The 18,460-nt window shown below is 42.8% G+C and overlaps 1 protein-coding gene across 1 annotated transcript; it reads left to right on the top strand.

Moving 5' to 3' along the window:
• Positions 1–521: 521 nt before the first annotated feature.
• LOC103533703 (transmembrane protease serine 11E-like) lies at positions 522–18,156 on the top strand. Its single transcript, XM_030449866.1, has 12 exons — positions 522–614; positions 832–853; positions 954–1,000; positions 8,859–8,982; positions 10,947–11,062; positions 11,479–11,546; positions 12,738–12,901; positions 14,067–14,105; positions 15,818–15,998; positions 16,186–16,451; positions 17,454–17,596; positions 17,995–18,156. The coding sequence occupies exons 1-12, from the start codon at positions 522–524 to the stop codon at positions 18,154–18,156; spliced, it is 1,425 nt and encodes a 474-aa protein (XP_030305726.1).
• Positions 18,157–18,460: the final 304 nt, after the last annotated feature.

Genomic DNA, 18,460 nt, shown 5'->3' with positions numbered 1-18,460 from the left:
CTATGTGGCCACAATTAAAGTGAACATCTAATGAGTTAAAGAAGAATGACAAATTTCCATGTAGCTGTTGTTATGGGGGCAAATCCTTTTCTGGCCAAATGACCAGTTTCAAAGAAGCTCAAGGGAGTTAATAGCCACATGCCACCAAATCTTCATCAATTTATGTCTGTTCCATATCTAGCCTGGGACTGAACATTGTCTTTTTAGAACATGCAAATTTTTCTGCATTGGTGCTGCCCATAATTTCTGATTTGTTAATTATACCAAAGAAGGAAATAAACTCTGCGTCCTTGCAAAATTTTCATGGCTCTTCTGATTTGGGGTGTTGCAGGGTGTAGTTAATGCTCTGAAAAGGCTTTGGGATTCCTGGATGAAAGGTGTGATGAAAGAAGTGTATTGTTATTGTTTTAGGGGAGTAATCATGTTACTGGATAAGCCTCTGTCACTGAGACTTGCTGGACTTGTTTTGACTTGCCTATGACTCCTTTCTTTCCTAATTGGGGAGATAAAGCCCCAAGTCTATGCTGAGATGCTGCACAGTGCATTGTGGCGTTCAGGACAGTGGATCTCCCAGGCAGAAGAGCTGCTTGCTGACCTCTCTGTGGTATCTAGAGGTAAGTGCCACAGCCTTCTGACTTGCTCCTTGGTAGTTTGGGCAGCGTGGCTGTATCCTGCGTGGATTTATTGGGCAGTTTGAGCTTTGACCAAGGGTGTGGGAGAATGGCAGTAGCTCAGAGAGCTTACTTCTGACTTGAGCTGCCTTCCATCTATCAGAAATTCTTCTGGTGTTTCATCCTTTCTCCTCACCTAAAATGCCTTTGTTTTCAGAAGTCTCCAGCTCCTCTACAGCACAGTGTGGTAGCTTATGGCCACTGAAGGCTGTTGTGAAGAGCATGTGATGGTCATTTCACTGCGCCCTGACTCTGATCAGCTGTTTGTGCTATTGTGGCTAGGATGTGTTGCTGTCACAACTGCTGAGCTAATAGCATGGCACAAGACAGTCAGTGGAGTGGAGTGAAGTGGGTAAAAGTAGCTTTTTGTGCTCTTGTTTATTTTCACTGGCTTTGTATGCAGACAGTGAAGTGTTGATCTGAGCAGAATCAGCTTTGAAATGCACCGAATCGTTTTCACTCACCCTTGGTATGAAAATAAAACTGCAGACTCACAAAGGATGTAACTGCTTGGTTTTTGTCTCACTTCTGGAATGGATTTCTAGCTGTCAAAGTGGGATGGAGGGAGGGAGGGAGGGAGGAAAAGAGGGCAGAGCTATTTTCATAGTCTGAAAAGCAGACATCTACTGCGGTATTCTGTGACTGCAAACTAAAAGAATAAGATATGGTCTATGGCCAATGCAGCTGAAAATGGAAATCTGAGAGATAAAATTGATGTTGAAGTCACAGAACCTTATCCTAAACTTGCAAAAAATGGCCAGGAACTGGTATTTCCTTTACATTCTGATGGCCTCTCACAAGTTCCTGTAGATTGTAAGACACTTATGTAGTTAGTATCCCTCCTAGTCCTACTAAAGCTTGTTTCAGAACAAGGGAGTCTTTCTCAAGATGTTGACTGTGGCAGTCAACTGTAGGAAGATGTGTTATTGATCCAGGATATTTCAGTGGTCAACATTACAGTTATGTCCCACACACTGTTGTCTGTTGTAGTAGTATGGGAGGCCAGCTCTATCCCAACAATGAAAGAGCTTGTAACTTCCCAAAAGCTATAAGCAAAACAGATGAGAGAGTAAGGAACAAGAAACCTTTTGTGCTGATTTCAAAGGTGATCAAGTAATCAGGAAAACCTTCATGAGCATCATGGATATAGTTACTGGTAATCTCCGAGTTAACCCATCCTAAAGACTGAATACTGCCCTTGAATCTTGATGCAAATGACCAGAAGAGTATTTGGAGCTGTTGTCTTTGCCTGGCTGAAGTGTGCTTCTGGGAAACAGCAAGACCTTGGTAGAATTCGATGGTTAAGGGGAGGAGCTCAATTAGTCAGTAGCAAAAACATTAGTGATGCTTTATCTGACTGCAGAGGGGTGGCATGCAGCACCTACTGTTTTTGTGGGATGATCAAGGGTGTGGGGAGATCAAGCTGATTCAGCGTGACGCATAGAAGAACACACACATTTTGTTTCTCTCAGCAGATCCCTTCAATGTTTGGAAGGCTTTCGGTGTATTGGAATTGCTTTGGGAGATTCAAAAAATGAGTGATACAGGTTGGTAGGTACCTGGCCTCATGTAAACAAGGGCCTTGGAGTGCTTAGGCAGGTGCTAGCTGCTTCTGTTTCAGTATCCAAAGTAGCAGAGGTTGTTGTTCCATTCTCTTAGTCCTGAGTGTGCCTGAAGAAGAGAGGACAAGTGTTAGGTTGGTGTGACTGCTTGTAGCAAAGGTAGGAATGGAATTAGTAAACCTCGCTTTGTTACCCTTTGCTTTTGGTAAGCCCAGATGTATTTCAGTCACTGCCATTTCCAACCACCCCACCAAGGTAGATAGCTTCAGGTAGACAGCAATTTTTCAAATAGCATTCACCAAGCCAGGAGATCTGTTGTCTCGTGGAAGGTCCTGTTTCTAGAAAGAGAGATGGTAGAGATGTGCCTGAATCCATCTTCAAATGGAAAAACTGCTTGTGGCTGTAAGTGTAGGTAGACCCTGATCAGCAGTTGTGCCACCCAAGCTCTGCCACTGGGTCTTATAAGAGGATTGGAATATCAATATATAATAATAAAAAAATATAATAAATTTATTATAGGAAGACAGCAGCAAATTAGAAGAGACTGCATGTTTTCTTCTGTGTAAAATGAGGCAAAGCAGCCTTCAGTAAACAGTTGGTGCCAAAAATCAGTCTAGATTCATCTGAAACTAAATCTAGGTCAGGGTGGTATGAGAGCTTAGCTTAAGAAATAAAAAATGTCAGGGGCAGATCTGTAAAACAAAATAGGGCAGCTGTTCCCTGCTTATCCAGCAGCTCTATTGAGCCTTTTCTTAGGACAAAAATGATAGGCACTTTCTGATCAGTTCTCTGGTATTATTCTTACTGAGGTTTTGATAAAACACAGTAGCTCAACCAGAAGAGATGGATAAGGTCAATATAGTGAATCAAATCCTGTCAGGCAGAGGTGAGAGCTGAACATTTTACTACTTGCATTGTAAATGAATACAGAAACCTTTAGGGATTGTGGTACAGGATGAGAGAGGAAAACCAGCTTGTCACCCGTGTATTGTGTTTGTTTTGCCTTTGTTCCAAATTTGAAGTAAAGAATTAATTTGAAGCTAAGCAGAAATCCAACCTGAAATCCTGCTTGTTTCCTTTGTGGTTTCCCAAGAAAGGCAAATTTTAGGCTTGTCAAATTTCAGTAAAACTCTTCTTCCTAATGTGCCAACATCTACTAATGTAGCTTTACTTCTAGTTGTATTTCACTTAGTAAAGTATCCTGTATTGAGGCTTGATTTAATATATCTCTCTATAAATACAACTTTGTGTTTAAAATAACTATATAAATGTAGCCATTTCCAAACTAGTTCACTTGAATTGATTTTTTGCAGTATGGAATAACTTTTTAGTGATCAAAACACATCCTATGGCTTAGAGCCAAGGTGTATAAACTAGGAAACTTAATAGTTTGCATTGCCAGACCCAAATGAATTGTGATATTAAACTATCAGATGCTGCTATATCTATGGGCTGTCTTGGACTGCCTGGGAATGAAACATGTTTTAAGTGAGAACAGGGATTGTTGGAGGAGGTCCAATGTTCATCCATAGTATTGCCAAGATAAGAACTTTTGAAGAGAACTAAAAGATCGTGGTTTTAGAACTTCTTTCTAATTCACTGCAGCCCAAAAGCTGCTATACACAGACCATGAGGAGGTGTTTTTCAGAGCAGAGAGGAGTCTTCAAGATCTCCCAGTGGATTCTAGCTTCTGATCTCTTGTTAAGGTTTGCTCTTGAGGAATGAAATTTATCCTCACCTGTGCTGGGGAATGAATGCATTGGTGTTACCTGGATTCCCTTCTCTGTCTCCCTAGGAGTTAATTCACAGCTTACTAGAGGTTAAGCAGTAAAAAAAAAATCAAAATGTGTCATGTAAGGAAGCAAGAAATGTCAGGTTGGAAGGAAATGTCAGGAATGGAAGGCATCTACACAGAGAGCTGTGGTATTGGGGGCCTTTTGAGGAGAATTGAGCAGTGTCTCTGCCACAGGAAGAAAGCAAGAATGCATCTGTGGTTGAAGGTGATGAGATCATCTCTGCATTAATCAGCACTGTAGAGGATCAGTGTTTCTGGGTGGAGTAGAGTTTTCTTGGTTACTAGAGTGCAGAGAGGACCATTCCTGTGTCCCAGGCACAGGAATCCCTGGCGGTTATTCTGGTAGAGCATGACAATCCTGCCCTCCATGGTATGACATCAAAAAGCTAAAAAAAGGCCATGGGGGTGAAGAAGGCATTTGAAGGTGTGATGTGTGTGATAAATGACTGAATGCATTGAGTGGACATAATCTGAGCAAGAACTGTCATTCACTAAACATCCTAGTAGGTGTCAGGCTCAAAACCAGACCTAGTTGGGAGTGTTTTGTTTTATGAGTACAGACCCTGGCATGGCAGTGTTGAAGGCACTACTGGAAATATGTTGTGCTCTAATCCAAGCAATACACATTTGGTGATGCCTGCATTTGAGCTGTCTTTCAGAGAGTAAAGGATAGCTGATTTGGGGCCAAACAAGGCCATCTGCTCCCTGCATTCATGCTGATTCCTGAAATGGGTAGAAAAAGATTAGATATTTCCTAAAAAGTTAAAATCAGGAGAGTTTTTCTTTCCTGAGCCTTCTGCACTGGTGACTTGCATGGCTGCTGATTAAATAGACAACCCCCCCCCCCAAAAAAAAGGGAGCTGCTGAGCAGAGTTTGGACACCAGCATCTCAGCTGAAGGATTCATACAGAACACTCTGGGAGGTGGTGAGACTTGGTGCTTCCACTACACAAGAGATTTTTTTCCTGGTCTGTTACTTATCTTAGCAAGATAGAAGTCAAGTGCATCCTGCTAAAAGGAGGAAACTGATTGGGTTTTGAAGAGGTATTTCCACCTTAATTTGTATATCCTACATACAAATTAATTGCCTATATGAATGTAGAGATACATGGAAGTGCTTCCTTTAAACTCTTTTCTTAAAAGAATTTAAAGTGAAATCAGTATCAGAAGTAGATGTCGTTTTTATTCCTCATCTGCCATGTTTCCATTTCCCTCAGCACTGCAGCACTTCTTAAGGGATCCATTTCTGTTGCAGGTCTGAAAGAGTGGAGGAGAAGGGGCTCTGTGTCCCCAGTGTTTGTCAATTTACCTGGTGGTTTTTTTACAAAAAAAGACAGATTGAAGTTGAGCACAGTGCTACTTGTTGGAGCACGAGTTCCACAGGCAGCAAGACGCTCATTTTTCAAGAGTGAGTCTGAAGCTTTTGTAGCTTAGGCATGAGGCCATGTCTGGAGGAAATATGTCTATGTACAGTTCAGGAAAGCCAGTGGTTGTGAAACAGGAGGGCTGTTGCTTCAGTATCTGCAGAGCCTGCCATGTGCTGTCAGGCTGTGTCAAGAGCAGTGGGGAGTGGAGTTGGGGGGGGTTGCTCTGCTTGCTGTTCATCTGGAAGTGCACTGGGGTGAGGACAGCTGAAGAACAGGGAACCAGTCTGGTTGACACTGATGGCGAGGGTACAGGCTGGAGAGGAAAGTCAGATGCTAAACAAAAACCTTTAAAACAGGAGAGGTGGTCAGCTAAGGAGGGACAGAGACCTATTACTATAGTGGGCTCTTATTAGCCAAGGTGCCTGCTCTCAAGGGCAGTAATTGGCTGTCCATGATGAGGTTATGCTGAAATTCCATGAGTTAGGTCAGTGAAAGACCATGAGCTGGGGGATGAGGATGGGAATGTCTCATGGGAGGCTGCAGCATGTTAAAGAAGCTGAGGCAGGGCAGTCCTGCTCATCTTAGGTTTTACTCTGAATCTCTGCATCTGATAAACCCTCAGGGGTAGTAATGCAGATGGTGAAGGTCTAAATGGAGAGAAGTCAAGGCCTCCATAGAACTAGCCACACCTCTAATGTGTGTATATTATGTGCTTATTGCAACTTGCAGCTTCCAAAGAAAGTAATCTTGGCCAGCCCGGACTTTCAGACTCCTACAGTGGGGAGACAGCTATACTGTGGGAGAGCACTGCCAGGACAGAGCTTTGCCCCAGTAAAGCAGGCACAAAAGAAGGAGAGATGCTAAGCTGCTCTGTAGCAGGTGACTCTGAAGAAGAAACATAATTCTGGTCACCTGTCTTGTGTATTTTGGTAACACTAAGCTGCTGCTTTCATCCACCTGCAGCTGTGATGCTGGCTGAAGCTATACTGTTCAGCTTTTTCTTTCTAGTATGCCACCTGTTTGAGTGGGTAGAAAGTTGCCTGCTTTCCTTAAGTAATGGACTAGGGTGCCTGCCAGCACTCTGCAAAACCAAGCTCTTGTATGAGAAAATTAAACTCTGAGTTTCTTCCAACTTCCCAGTTATTTGCTAATCCCAACTTCACTGTGTGAAAATCTTTCAGCTGTTTCCTCTTTGGCTGTTTTTTCTCTTTTTTCTCTCTTTTTTTCTCTCTATTTTTTTTTTCTCTTTTTTTCTCTATTTTTTTTCTCCCTTTTTTCCTCTCTTTTTTCCTCTCTTTTTTCCTCTCTTTTTTCCTCTCTTTTTTCCTCTCTTTTTTCCTCTCTTTTTCCTCTCTTTTCCCTCTCTTTTTCCCTCTCTTTTTCCCTCTCTTTTTCCCTCTCTTTTTCCCTCTCTTTTCCCTCTCTTTTTCCCTCTCTTTTTCCCTCTCTTTTTCCCTCTCTTTTTCCCTCTCTTTTTCCCTCTCTTTTCCCTCTCTTTTTCCCTCTCTTTTTCCCTCTCTTTTTCCCCTCTCTTTTTCCCTCTCTTTTTCCCTCTCTTTTTCCTCTCTTTTTTCCTCTCTTTTTTCCTCTCTTTTTCCTCTCTTTTTCCCTCTCTTTTTCCCTCTCTTTTTCCCTCTCTTTTTCCCTCTCTTTTTCCCTCTCTTTTTCCCTCTCTTTTTCCCTCTCTTTTTCCCTCTCTTTTTCCCTCTCTTTTTCCCTCTCTTTTTCCCTCTCTTTTTCCCTCTCTTTTTCCCTCTCTTTTTCCCTCTCTTTTTCCCTCTCTTTTTCCCTCTCTTTTTCCCTCTCTTTTTCCCTCTCTTTTTCCCTCTCTTTTTTCCCCTCTCTTTTTTCCCTCTCTTTTTTTTATCTCTCTTTTTTTCCTCTCCCCGCTCCTCCCCCCTTTCCTCTCCTCTTTCTCCCTCCTACCCTTTCCCTCTCTCTGGTTTTCCTTTCTTACCATCTCTTCCTTGTAGCTTTGTTCAGCTTTCTTGTCCACAGGGCAGAGTGCATAACTCCATTCTGCTTTCCCACCACTTCACTTTGCTGTGTTGGATTTGTTCATCATACTCTCACCTTCACTGCTCATCCACCACCTCATCTCATTTCCTCAGATGGAGCCTTTCCTGCTATCTTGCTCTGATTTCACTGTGATTTCTTATTTGCCACCCGCTTGTCAGAAAACTTACCAAGAGTTTATTCTTTCTGCCCTCCTTTCTACCCCTTCCTGCCCCCATTTTCTCAGATGTTGCTCAGAAATGGCTGTGGTCTAAGCCTAAAAAGGGGGAAAAAAAACCATTTAGTGTGTCTGATCCACAGCAATACAAACATGAATCAGTGGGTGTAAAGCAGCATGGTGAGTAGCCAGCTGAGTCTGTCCTCCCCAGAGCTGGCTACTGCCATTTGTCACCCCAGGCACCTTCAAGAGATTATCTCATGTGTTTTTCTGATACCCTGTACGAATGTCAACCATGATTTAGAGACTCAGTACATGGCATGACAATAATTACTACATAGTGTACTGTGGAATTACCGGGGATCTGAAATAATTGTGCTTAAGGCTTTGCATCATCCTACAACAAAGCTACTGGGGACATGCGCAAAAATGGAGTTTTCCTTATGTTCTCTTGCTTAATTTTACATAGCAGGACATAAGTGGAGGAGAAAGGCTTATGTGCCTTTGTCCATAGGTGAGTCAAGTTCCCAACCCTTTTACAGGTCTGCTGTTGGTTTTCAGTGAGTCACTAAGTCTGGATCTTGTTTCCATATCACGTTTGCACACAAGTAGCTATTTCTCTCTCCCTGTCAATCTCTGAGAGATTGTCTGGCAGGAGACAGGATGTGGTCTCTTACAACATGTGTGCAGGTTTGGTGTAATGAAACCCAAACCCTGTAGGAAATCAATAAGTCTTGCTACTCATACCAACTAAAATAACTCAAAGCTGTGTGTTATGTGGCATCTCCAGTAGCCAAGAGTATCCTTGGTGCAGAAGTTATTTCATCAGTCATGAATCACTAAATATCCAAGCACCTGCGTGGGCAGACACCTGCACTTGAAATCCATGTAATATTTCTTGATGGGAAATTGTCTCTAATAGCAATACCTGCACCACTCTAGGCTTTTCTCAGGGATGCATATGAGGCAATGGAGACAAGTAAGAACACAGGGAATTCTGACTAAATATAAAGAAAAAGGGTGGTAAGAGACCGGTCCAGGACTTCTGAGAGATTGGAGGATCTCTGTCCTTGGAGATACAAAAACAACTTAACTGGGCAAAGCCTGGCACAACCTGCTGTCGGGAGACCTGGTTTGAACAGAATCTCAGAACTGAAGGGTCCAGAGGTTCTCCCCAGCCTACCTCACTCTGAGGTTTGTCAGCAGAACTAAGCCGTATAATTTGGGTCAATCTGAGTTATTGTCTATGTACTAGAGTTGAATTTCTCAATGTTGTTTTCTTCATTATAGGTGGTGCTTCAGATGGCCAGAGAAACAAAGTGTATGGAACCATGGAAGATAGCAGCCATTGTTATATCAGTGATAGTAGCCTTAGCCCTCATCATTGGCTTGGTTACATTTTTTTTGTGCCGTGGTAAGTGCATCCCTCTCCTTGTTGTCCATAGTTTTCAGGAATCTGTGTTTCACTTGCACCTGTGGTCTTGTCTGATTATTGTGGCATACAGTTCATCCCTGGTATAGAATCTGCTATAGAATTTGTTAGAAAACCTGCAAGAATAATAAAAATATTTACTTGGTTCTTTTTGTTTCTCATCTTGCCCTGGTAACCAAAGGTTAGCAGTCTTCTGTGTAAGCCAGGCATATGTCCAGTACTCAGGCCATGCATAGTAAGCTTGGTCTTACTTACTTAATAACCAAAGCAAGTAACACCAACCAACATTAAGGCCTCCAAACTGTGGTCAGTCAAGCTTGCCACAGAAAGGAGCAGAATCATTTTGCACAGGGAATGCATTCATCAAAGAGCCCCCAAACTCCCCAGTCAAATTCCCAACCAAACTCATTCCCACAGAAGTCACTGTTTTAGCAGCAGAGAAAATGGCTGGGAGATGGGACAATACAAAACAACACACATGGATGAGTAAATTCAAAAGGACAGTATATAGCAAGTCTTTCATCCACGCCAATTTGAAACCCATTTTTCCTTTTTCAGTTTCCCACTTTCCAATCTTTTCAGTTAAAAGAAAAATTTAAATTTGAGCCCACGCTGGGCACCAATTATTCTGTCATGGCTTAGCAGTTTGGGCAGACCACAAACCTAAGGACAGAATTACTCTCTATTCTCAACCCCCACACACAAGGGAAGATAAAATAGGAATAAAGACCAGAGATTTTAAGTTAGAAACTGAAAACAATTGGAGACAGATTTACTAGAAAAGGGAAAGACAATAACAGAAGGGATAAAGTGAAACTGGAAATATATACAAATATATATATATATACACACAGCCTGGTCTCAATGCCAGCAGGGGTAGGTGCCTGAAGGCCCCTTCCAGCAAGGCTGACTCAGGAGGTGGGGGGTTCATGGCTCTTCCCAGCACCCATGAGATGTGGGTTCTGGACAGCACGTGGTGAGTTGGTACTAAAGGAGCTCAGGGGAACAGCAGCAGAGCCAGGAGCAAGCAGGAAGAAAGAGAAGGAGCTGCTGGCCTTCCCAACCTTTATAGAGTATGGGCTGGGAATGGGAGGAGATAGATCCCTCCCTTTGTGTTCCACCCTTCTGAGAGTCCAAAATCCCTTCTTTAATTCCTCATGTTCAAACAATGACAGCCTTGAACAGGATTTTTGCAGAAACTGAACTTGGTACCCCTAGCTGAGGATATTCCAGTAAGAGAGAGGCTTTTTGGAGCCCAGGAGTCAGTCCTGCTTTCCATGGATTCAGCAGAGGAACGAAGCTAATCCATTCCCTTTACAGTGTATGAGATATCAGTGTGTGGGGTTTTGAAAAGCCTTCCTGCTGTGATGGACCTCATTGTGTTGCTGTCACAGCTCAACAAATCTGTGGTTTGCATTGGGACACTAGACAGTGCACTGGCAGAGCTACAGCTTGTCTTTGCTTTTTACTAACTCTGCATTATGAGGCCCCCTCTCTGCCCTTCACCCAGGAGCTAGATTTTAAACTTAATCTGACTGCTGAATGGATGTGAAGAGCTCTGGACCTCCTGTCTCTCAGAGGGGCAGAAGCATGTCAAAGTGCAGCCAGGGAGGAATGAATGTGTCTGCTGAGTCAGAAGGGACATATGTGGGCTTGTGGTCTCATGATGTGCCAACCTCAGGCTGATGAGAAAATGGTCCCCAGAAAAATGTTGTAGTGGGTGTAATTTAGAGCTACTTGGAATGGTCCTCAAAGTAGAAATAAGTCCCTAGCTGGTCCATGGAGCATCAAGATGGCCCAAAGCCCCTTTTTCTCAAAGTACTTCTAAATCTGTACTCACACAGCTGCCAAGGTCACAGCTTTACATGCCCCATGCTCTGAGAATTGCTGTGCATGTCTGAATTCTTCTGAAGAAGATCATCCACCTTCTCTTTTCTCCCCTGTAGATCAGAACCGATATTACAATGCATCTTTCCTGATCACCAATGTCAAGTATAACCCTCAGTACAACAGGCAAACCACAGAAGAGTACAGAGACCTGAGTGAAGAGATTGAAACCATGGTAAGCTATTTCTCTGTCTCTGCCTGACTTATGATGGAAGAGTCCTGTGATTGTGTGAGTGGGAATAAAGAGTCAGAGGTAATTGTGCCTTGTCCTTCTGTGGCTGGCCTTACCTTCCACACCTTGCTGTAGTGGGTTAAAGTTGCACTGCTGAGTGTGGGCAAGCAGATGGTGAGCACAAGTACTGCCTGTTCCAACAGCCCTCTCCTGGAACAGACACCCACAGGGACAGCAAAATTGGCCAACTCAGCTGTTTAATTTGGTTTTGCATCCTCTGACAGAAATTTAGCAATAGCTTTGGTGTACAGATTCAGGTCTCAAGACACTTTCTTGTGTATCAGAGGCTCACAAGATTTTTCTCTTGAGAGGATGTATATATTACAAGTGTATTTTAACACACCCTTTTCCTTTAACAGCTATCTTCAGTATTCAAGGGGTCCTTTCTAAGTAAAAGGTACATCAGGTCCCATGTTTTCAGTCTAAGGTAAGTAATGTAAAAGTTAAGAATAAGCAAGGATGTGATGAATATCCTTTCTGCCTACCCCTCGACCATATGGAGTGTGTCTGGTTGTTTATGCTTGAATTATACCATCAGGATGACAAAGTCTTGGCTGATTGTCACTCAGAGGTCAGCAACAAAGAGGAATTTGGCCTTATTGTTTTTTGTGTTGTTTGTGGCTGTGATACAGCAACTGAATTACTAGGTGATCCCAGTCTTCACTAGTAGTTAAGATGATGAGAGATCTTGAGACATACCTAATCTGCTCTTTATTCCATTTAAGGCTTCCTTTGGAAGCTCAAGATGGTGTTGAATCCTCTGCACTATCTACAGCAGAGGGTGACTATTTTCCTCCCTCTCTGAAAAGGTCTGAAGGAATATATGATTCCACTGTGAGATTTCTGGATAGAGAGTTGAGGCTTCCACAAGCCCCACCGTACTATCTATCAACTCAAATTACAGAACTTGGAAGCTAGACTTCAAACAACCTCTTTTCACCTTTTAGGTTGACCAAACTCTATCTCTTCCAAGAAATTGTTTTAAATTTCATTTGTTTGCACCTTGTGTAACGAGGCACTGGGCACTTCTGCTGTCTTTCCCTCTAGGCTGCAGTTGGTTTTCCTTTAGACTGTTAGCCTGAAATATTGGACCCAATATTTTATACTAATAGTAAGTGATCATGGCCTGATAACTCAAATTACTGAGATTTTTGTCTCTAGATACAATGGAGCTAACTGGCCAGTAAACAGGCAAGTGAAATAAATGGAAAGAAATGCCAGAAGACCTCTTTAACTTTTGTGGCTCTAAAAGAGGTCTTTTGAATGGCTGTTAGGATTATCCTGCTATGTATCTGTTGAACAGTTTTTACTGTATTCTTGCTTCTGCCACCTGTGCCACTTGAAGGCCATAGGGAGTGATTCATCCTCTCCCTCTCAGCTCTCCTACTTATAACTGCTCCCAGAAAATTCCTTCTGCTCATTGTTACAGCAAGAACCAAGCCTTTTGCTGCCTCCTGACGTGCTGTCATCATCCTTGTGCACAGCTGTGCTGTTTGTTCTGTACATCTCTGCAGACCAGACCTGTTCTCCTATAGAGAAGGCAGACGGTGCAAAGCAGAACAAAGAGGATTAGTGAGCAAAGAGAGAATGATACCATTTTGTTTCTGTTGGTTTGCAGCCCAGATCCTGGTGGAGTGCTTGCATCTGTTCTTTTGGTATTTAGATTTGCCTCAGCTGACAGCAAAGCAACGAACTGGGGTCACGTCAACCGCGTCTTGCGCAGAAGGCTGCAAACAAGCTCCAGGTCCCTGAATGTTGACCAGTCTACCCTTAGACTCACAGGCAAGTGCCTTAGGTTTGTGTTCTTAGCTTTGTATTTGTTCCCCATGCTTTGCTGTTCTCAGCGTAATGAGCTTCACTTTAGTATGCGAGTATGGGCTCTTCTCATTTTCTTGTTTTTCCTTCTCAAAGTTCTGTTTTATGGCTCACAGCCTGGGAACTTGAAAGAAGTAGCATGAAAAAGGACTAAAGAATACTAGCACTGATCTATGAGTGTGAACTCTCCACTGCATCAGAGACTCTCTTTGTGTGACTTAGCTCTGTTCAGTGAGGTAGTGCCACCCAATTCATCAAAAAAGAAAAAGGTCCAACTTTGTAATCGTCGTTTCACAGATTACTTTAAGGCACACAGTGAATTGGACAAGAACCTGTAACACCAGGAACTGAAATGTAGAGTCACAGAATCACACAATGACAGGAGCTCTCAAACTATTGAAAAAATGCAAGACTGAGACAGCTTCCTTCACCACCCCCTGCCATTTCCTTTGCTTATTTAACAGATTGCTGCTAAGCGCTGGCAAGTGTTCATAACAAAACACTGGGCAGTGCTCTGGGCAGCAATGCTCTTCCATGAATCTATTACTGGTTACTATCAGAATCTTGTAGAGGGCTTTTTGCAGGAAAGAAATTGGTGAAATTACAGTTTAGGTCCAGTCAATCTCAGCACTGAGGATTTATGAAGACTGTTTTGATTCAAAACAGATGAGGTGCTTAGGAGCATGGTTTAAGCTTGGACTTGGTAGAGTTAGGTTAGTGGCTGGCAGAGTTAGGTTAATGGTTGGACTGGATGATCTTCCAGGTCTTGATTCTGTGATTCTGTGACTACCTTGCCATACTGAAATTGAACAAATGGAGGTGTTTGTATCGTGCACAGCTGCCAGCACATATAGATGTTGCTTGGACCTATTTGTGTTCATCTGCTGCTTCTGTTATCTTTGAGCTAAGGCAACAAAGGTGTATCCTTATCTATCCTTTTGCTTTACACTTTCAGTGAGGAACAGAGGCTTAACTGCACTTCAACAGAGCAAATTACTCCTTTTACTATACTTTCACTGATGCAGCAGTGCAAACCATTTAATTTGTGTTTGCTGGGTTCAGGGAGGGAGTCTGTGCTAGATCACATAGCAGTATAAGAGATACTCACTGTGGCATTTGCTTTTCATTTCAGAGTTGAATAGGGAAAAGGGAGATAACCTTTTAAACAACTGTAAGTACAAATGCTTTATATAAACAGTCCAGGGATATGGTGTTATAAGTCCTGTCTTTACAAAATACTTATGATTTTTAGATGCAGAAGCTAGGGATGTGCATGAACCAGGGAAGACTTCATCTCCTTTTCTGTCAGTCAGGCTGGCTTTTTAGTGTTTGCAGAATCAGACATTCTGACTGGGTGGTGGGAAGCATGTGCTTTAATGTTGATTATGGGAAGGAGGGGTACGTGGGGTAAGCTGCTGTTAGTGAGCTTTGCACAAGGATTGCTGTTGCTGTGGGTCAAGATTATTGCTGGAATCCTTCCAAATGGATTTTCCCTCCTGCTCTCTCCTCCCTGCAGAAAGGTTTGGCAATAGCTGTTGGATTTGAGCTTCTTGCAATATACAGGGAAAGGCCAGAGGGTGGGAGAGGAAGAAGAGCTCTCCTAAGTGAGAGTCAGGCAGTGACACAGCCTGGGAGAGTGGGAGGTTCTCAGTCCCTCTCCTGATCTGTGCTCCCCCATGAGGTCTTAAAGCTCCTCTGGAAATAAGGAGACAGCACAACTCTCCTGCCAGGGCGCTATATCATTCCCCTGTATGGTCTTGGAGTCTTTGAGAGCTAACTTTCCATCTTCAAATGGACTCTGAGAATGAACTGGTTTGCATATAACTTTTTTCACTGTTGACACAATGGCCATAAGTAAAGTGTTGGAGGAGGAGGAGAACACTATTTTTTGTTGCTGTTGTCAAGGCTGACCTGGTGGTAACCATAAAAAATCCTTTGTTTGCTTAGTTTGTGGGTGGGGTTCTTGTTTTGTTTTGTGAATTTTTTTTTTTTTTTTGCAAACCAGTCATCAGCAATTCTGTGACACTAAAAGCTATGCTGACTGTGTTCATCTTGCCTTTGCTATGTACAGGTGGGGTGTTACAAATAATGGGAAAACTACCTTCAACAAGATCACAAGTGATGTGTATATTTTGGTGGCAATGTGTGCTTAGAGCTCCCTTGGTGTGGTTGTTGTTTATGTGGGAGTTCCTCAGTCTTTTTATATTGGATTTTTAAGAAGTCCTAGAAGGAAACAAACCAAACCAAAAGCAAATGAACAATATTATTTTTTTTTCATACTGTACCAAGAAAACAGTAGTCTTCAGATGAAACTTACATACCATAATTGTGGAAGATATATGAATGTAAATGTTTAGGTTAATTTTCAGTGCATGTCTTTGCATCTAATAATCTGTGAGTGTACTTGAATGCACAGACACACCAATGGTTATGTATGCTCCCTTTACCAGCTCTGGTAAAATATCAACCAAAACTAAGTTTGTAGAGACACTTTTTTCATTATTATTTTTAACTAGATAAACAGTTACAACTGGAGAAAATAAAGAGTGTCTCAAATTTGAAACTTTCAGTTCCCATGGGAGTACACAGGGACTTGTGTGGTCTGAAAACTGGCTTAATGAAAAAGTGGTGACCCTTCAACCAACTTCTTTTTTTTTTTTTTTTTTTTTTTTTTTTTTTTTTTTACCTCACATATATCCTGAGATCCTCCTAACCACAACACTTTGTTTCCCTGCTATCGGGTGCACTACTTTAGGCAAAGACTGTCTCTTGACACCCCTACCACCCTGTTATTCCTGTGCCTGCAAGCCATGTGGGCCTTTCACAAAGCAAGATGTTGATTTCCCTCAACCAGCTGAAGCAGAGCTGCCTTTTCTTTGACAGGCTGTGGGATACGCAGACAGACGTTTTCCTTCGCAGGAGTAGAGAGAATCGTCGGTGGTCAGCGTGCCCAGGAGGGGGAATGGCCATGGCAGGCAAGTATTCAGCTTGATGGGATCCATCGCTGTGGTGCATCAGTGATCAGCAACAAATGGCTAGTAACAGCAGCCCACTGCTTCAGAGGGTAAGTCATCAGCATGTTTCTTATCCTACAAGCCCTAGGACTCCTGGGTGCTCTGAGATTTTTGCGGATTGCTGACGTCTGTATCTGCTGAAACATCATAAAGTTTGGCTCTTCTCTGTTATGCATTAGGCAAAGCTTTGAGGATCTTGTTTTGTGTAGCTGTGACATAACCTCCAGTATCTTACAGACGAAATGATCCTCGGAGGTGGACTGCCAGCTTTGGAATTCTGCTGAGACCTCCAAAACAGAAAAGACTCGTCCGGAGAATTATCATTCATGAAAGGTACAGCGACTTCGTCCTTGATCATGAGTATGATGTGGCTGTTGTGGAACTTGCCTCTGCTATTGAGTTCACGAGTGATGTGCACAGTGTCTGTCTTCCTGAAGCAACTTACAATTTCCCAGAGAACACTTCCTGTTTTGTCACAGGTTGGGGAGCACTGAAAAATGATGGTGAGTGTCTCTTGTCTTACTGGGCCCTGTCACACACATGTCTGAGAAGATTGCTGTTAGTTTTATGGGAGTGTTTTGTTTATTTTGGGTTCCTTAGACCTGGTGTTTGATAAATGCATGTGCTAATACACTTATGGGCTTAGTTTGCTGGGTTTTTTTTTAGCTTGGTCAATGGGTTGGAATATGGAGGAAGTACCCTATTGGTTGGCCTTACAGGAATAAAAGCAGCTTTTTTTTTGATAAATGCATGTGCTAATACACTTATGGACTTAGTTTGCTGTATATTTTTTTAGCTTGGTCAATGGGTTGGAATATATGGGGGAAATATCCTACAGGTAAGCCTTACAGGAGTAAAAGCAGCTTTTTGTTGTTGCTACATGCATTGTGCTGGTTGAATGCATCGTGTTCTCTGTTCCCACTGGCCCAATCCCTCTGGGTTTAGCTCTGACATGAGTTCTCTCACCATTCAGCTTTGTCATGGATATATCACTGCAGTTTTAATCAGTTATCCTCTTACTGGTCATTAATCCAGATACAGCTGATTCAATGACTTCAGTGAGTTTCACTCAGATTAGTCCATGTCAGTGAGGCTAGAGACTATGGAACTACAAATGGGCCATCAAGCCATAGAGGTTGTGTTTCATGGTAGACCCTTAGGGTGGGTAGTGGTTGACCAAAGCTAGATTGCAGTTAAGCAAATGGGTCTTTCCAAAGACAGCAAGGACATATCTTGTATGCTACAACTGAATTCAAGACTGAAACATGTCCACAAATCCCTTTGCCCAGTATGCTTAAGAACCATCTGGTGAGGATGGGAGATGGAGAAGGGAACAAGTGAAGGACTTTAGGGGGTGGGACAGGTGACTCTCTTCCTCCTGAGAAGTAGTCCCATTATTGCCTGTAATGGCAGAGAAGCTGTAGGAAAACCTAGCTACTCCTAATACTTGAGTGCTTTAGGTTGCATACCCTGTCTGGAAATTCTAATGCCACTTCTCCTTCCAGGCTATGGTGTTAATCAACTCCGGCAAGCAGAGGTGAAAATTATAGGCACTGAAACTTGTAATAGAAGAGAGGTGTACGGTGGAGCAATAACACCAGGAATGTTGTGTGCTGGATACTTGGAAGGGCAGGTGGATGCCTGCCAGGTAAGTCTCTTCATAGTTAACAGTAAACAGGAAATAGGTGGGGTGGGAGATGAATTTTCCTGGAAATAAAAGACACTTTGAGGAATGTTGATTAAGTCTACGAGGCTCAGTTTCTCGAAAGATGGAAATGAGTTTTATGGCTCATGGGCTGGAGTCTGCACTTAGGTTCTTGGGCTTTATACATGTGTGAGAGAATAGAGATGTGAGGATGTGGAGTGGGAGAGAACGAATTAGACATAGGCTGTCAGTCTCTGTCTTTTCAGTAAACTGTGTGGAGGTTGAATGACAGCTGTGGTCTAGAAACAAACATCTGTCAGTCAGAACAATTTGAGGCTTGCTGCATTAGCGAGGTGACCACTGCTTTCCTTCTTCCTGCCTGTTGACATTTCTCTCTTTAGGGCGACTCTGGTGGGCCACTGGTGCATGCGAACTCCAGAGGAATCTGGTATCTTGTGGGAATAGTGAGCTGGGGAGACGAATGTGGCAAGGAAAATAAACCAGGAGTGTACACACGAGTGACTTACTATCAAAACTGGATCAAATCCAAAACGGGCATCTGAAACCTGTGGAGAGTAAAGTTTTGTGGGCTGTGTACAGCTATCCCTCTGACACATTCTGCTCTGTGGTTACCCTCTAAACAGCTGCTGGCTTAGCTTGTGGTCATGCATCAAGTGCCAGCAAGTTTGGAGTAGTCTGAGACTTGAAACTGGTTTGGCCTACAGCTGGACAGGAACAGACTCAATTCACATGACAGCTGCTTGTTCAGGAAGTACTCTGTCAAAGGGACAACTTGGTCTGTGTGCACTATACTGACCCTTTTTTCTCCGTGGCCAAATGTGTTGGTTACTACTTATATATCAAAGC

This window comes from Calypte anna, chromosome 4A (genome assembly GCF_003957555.1).
Source record: "Calypte anna isolate BGI_N300 chromosome 4A, bCalAnn1_v1.p, whole genome shotgun sequence".
NCBI lineage: Eukaryota > Metazoa > Chordata > Aves > Apodiformes > Trochilidae > Calypte > Calypte anna.
This window is presented reverse-complemented; position numbering and strand designations above follow the sequence as displayed.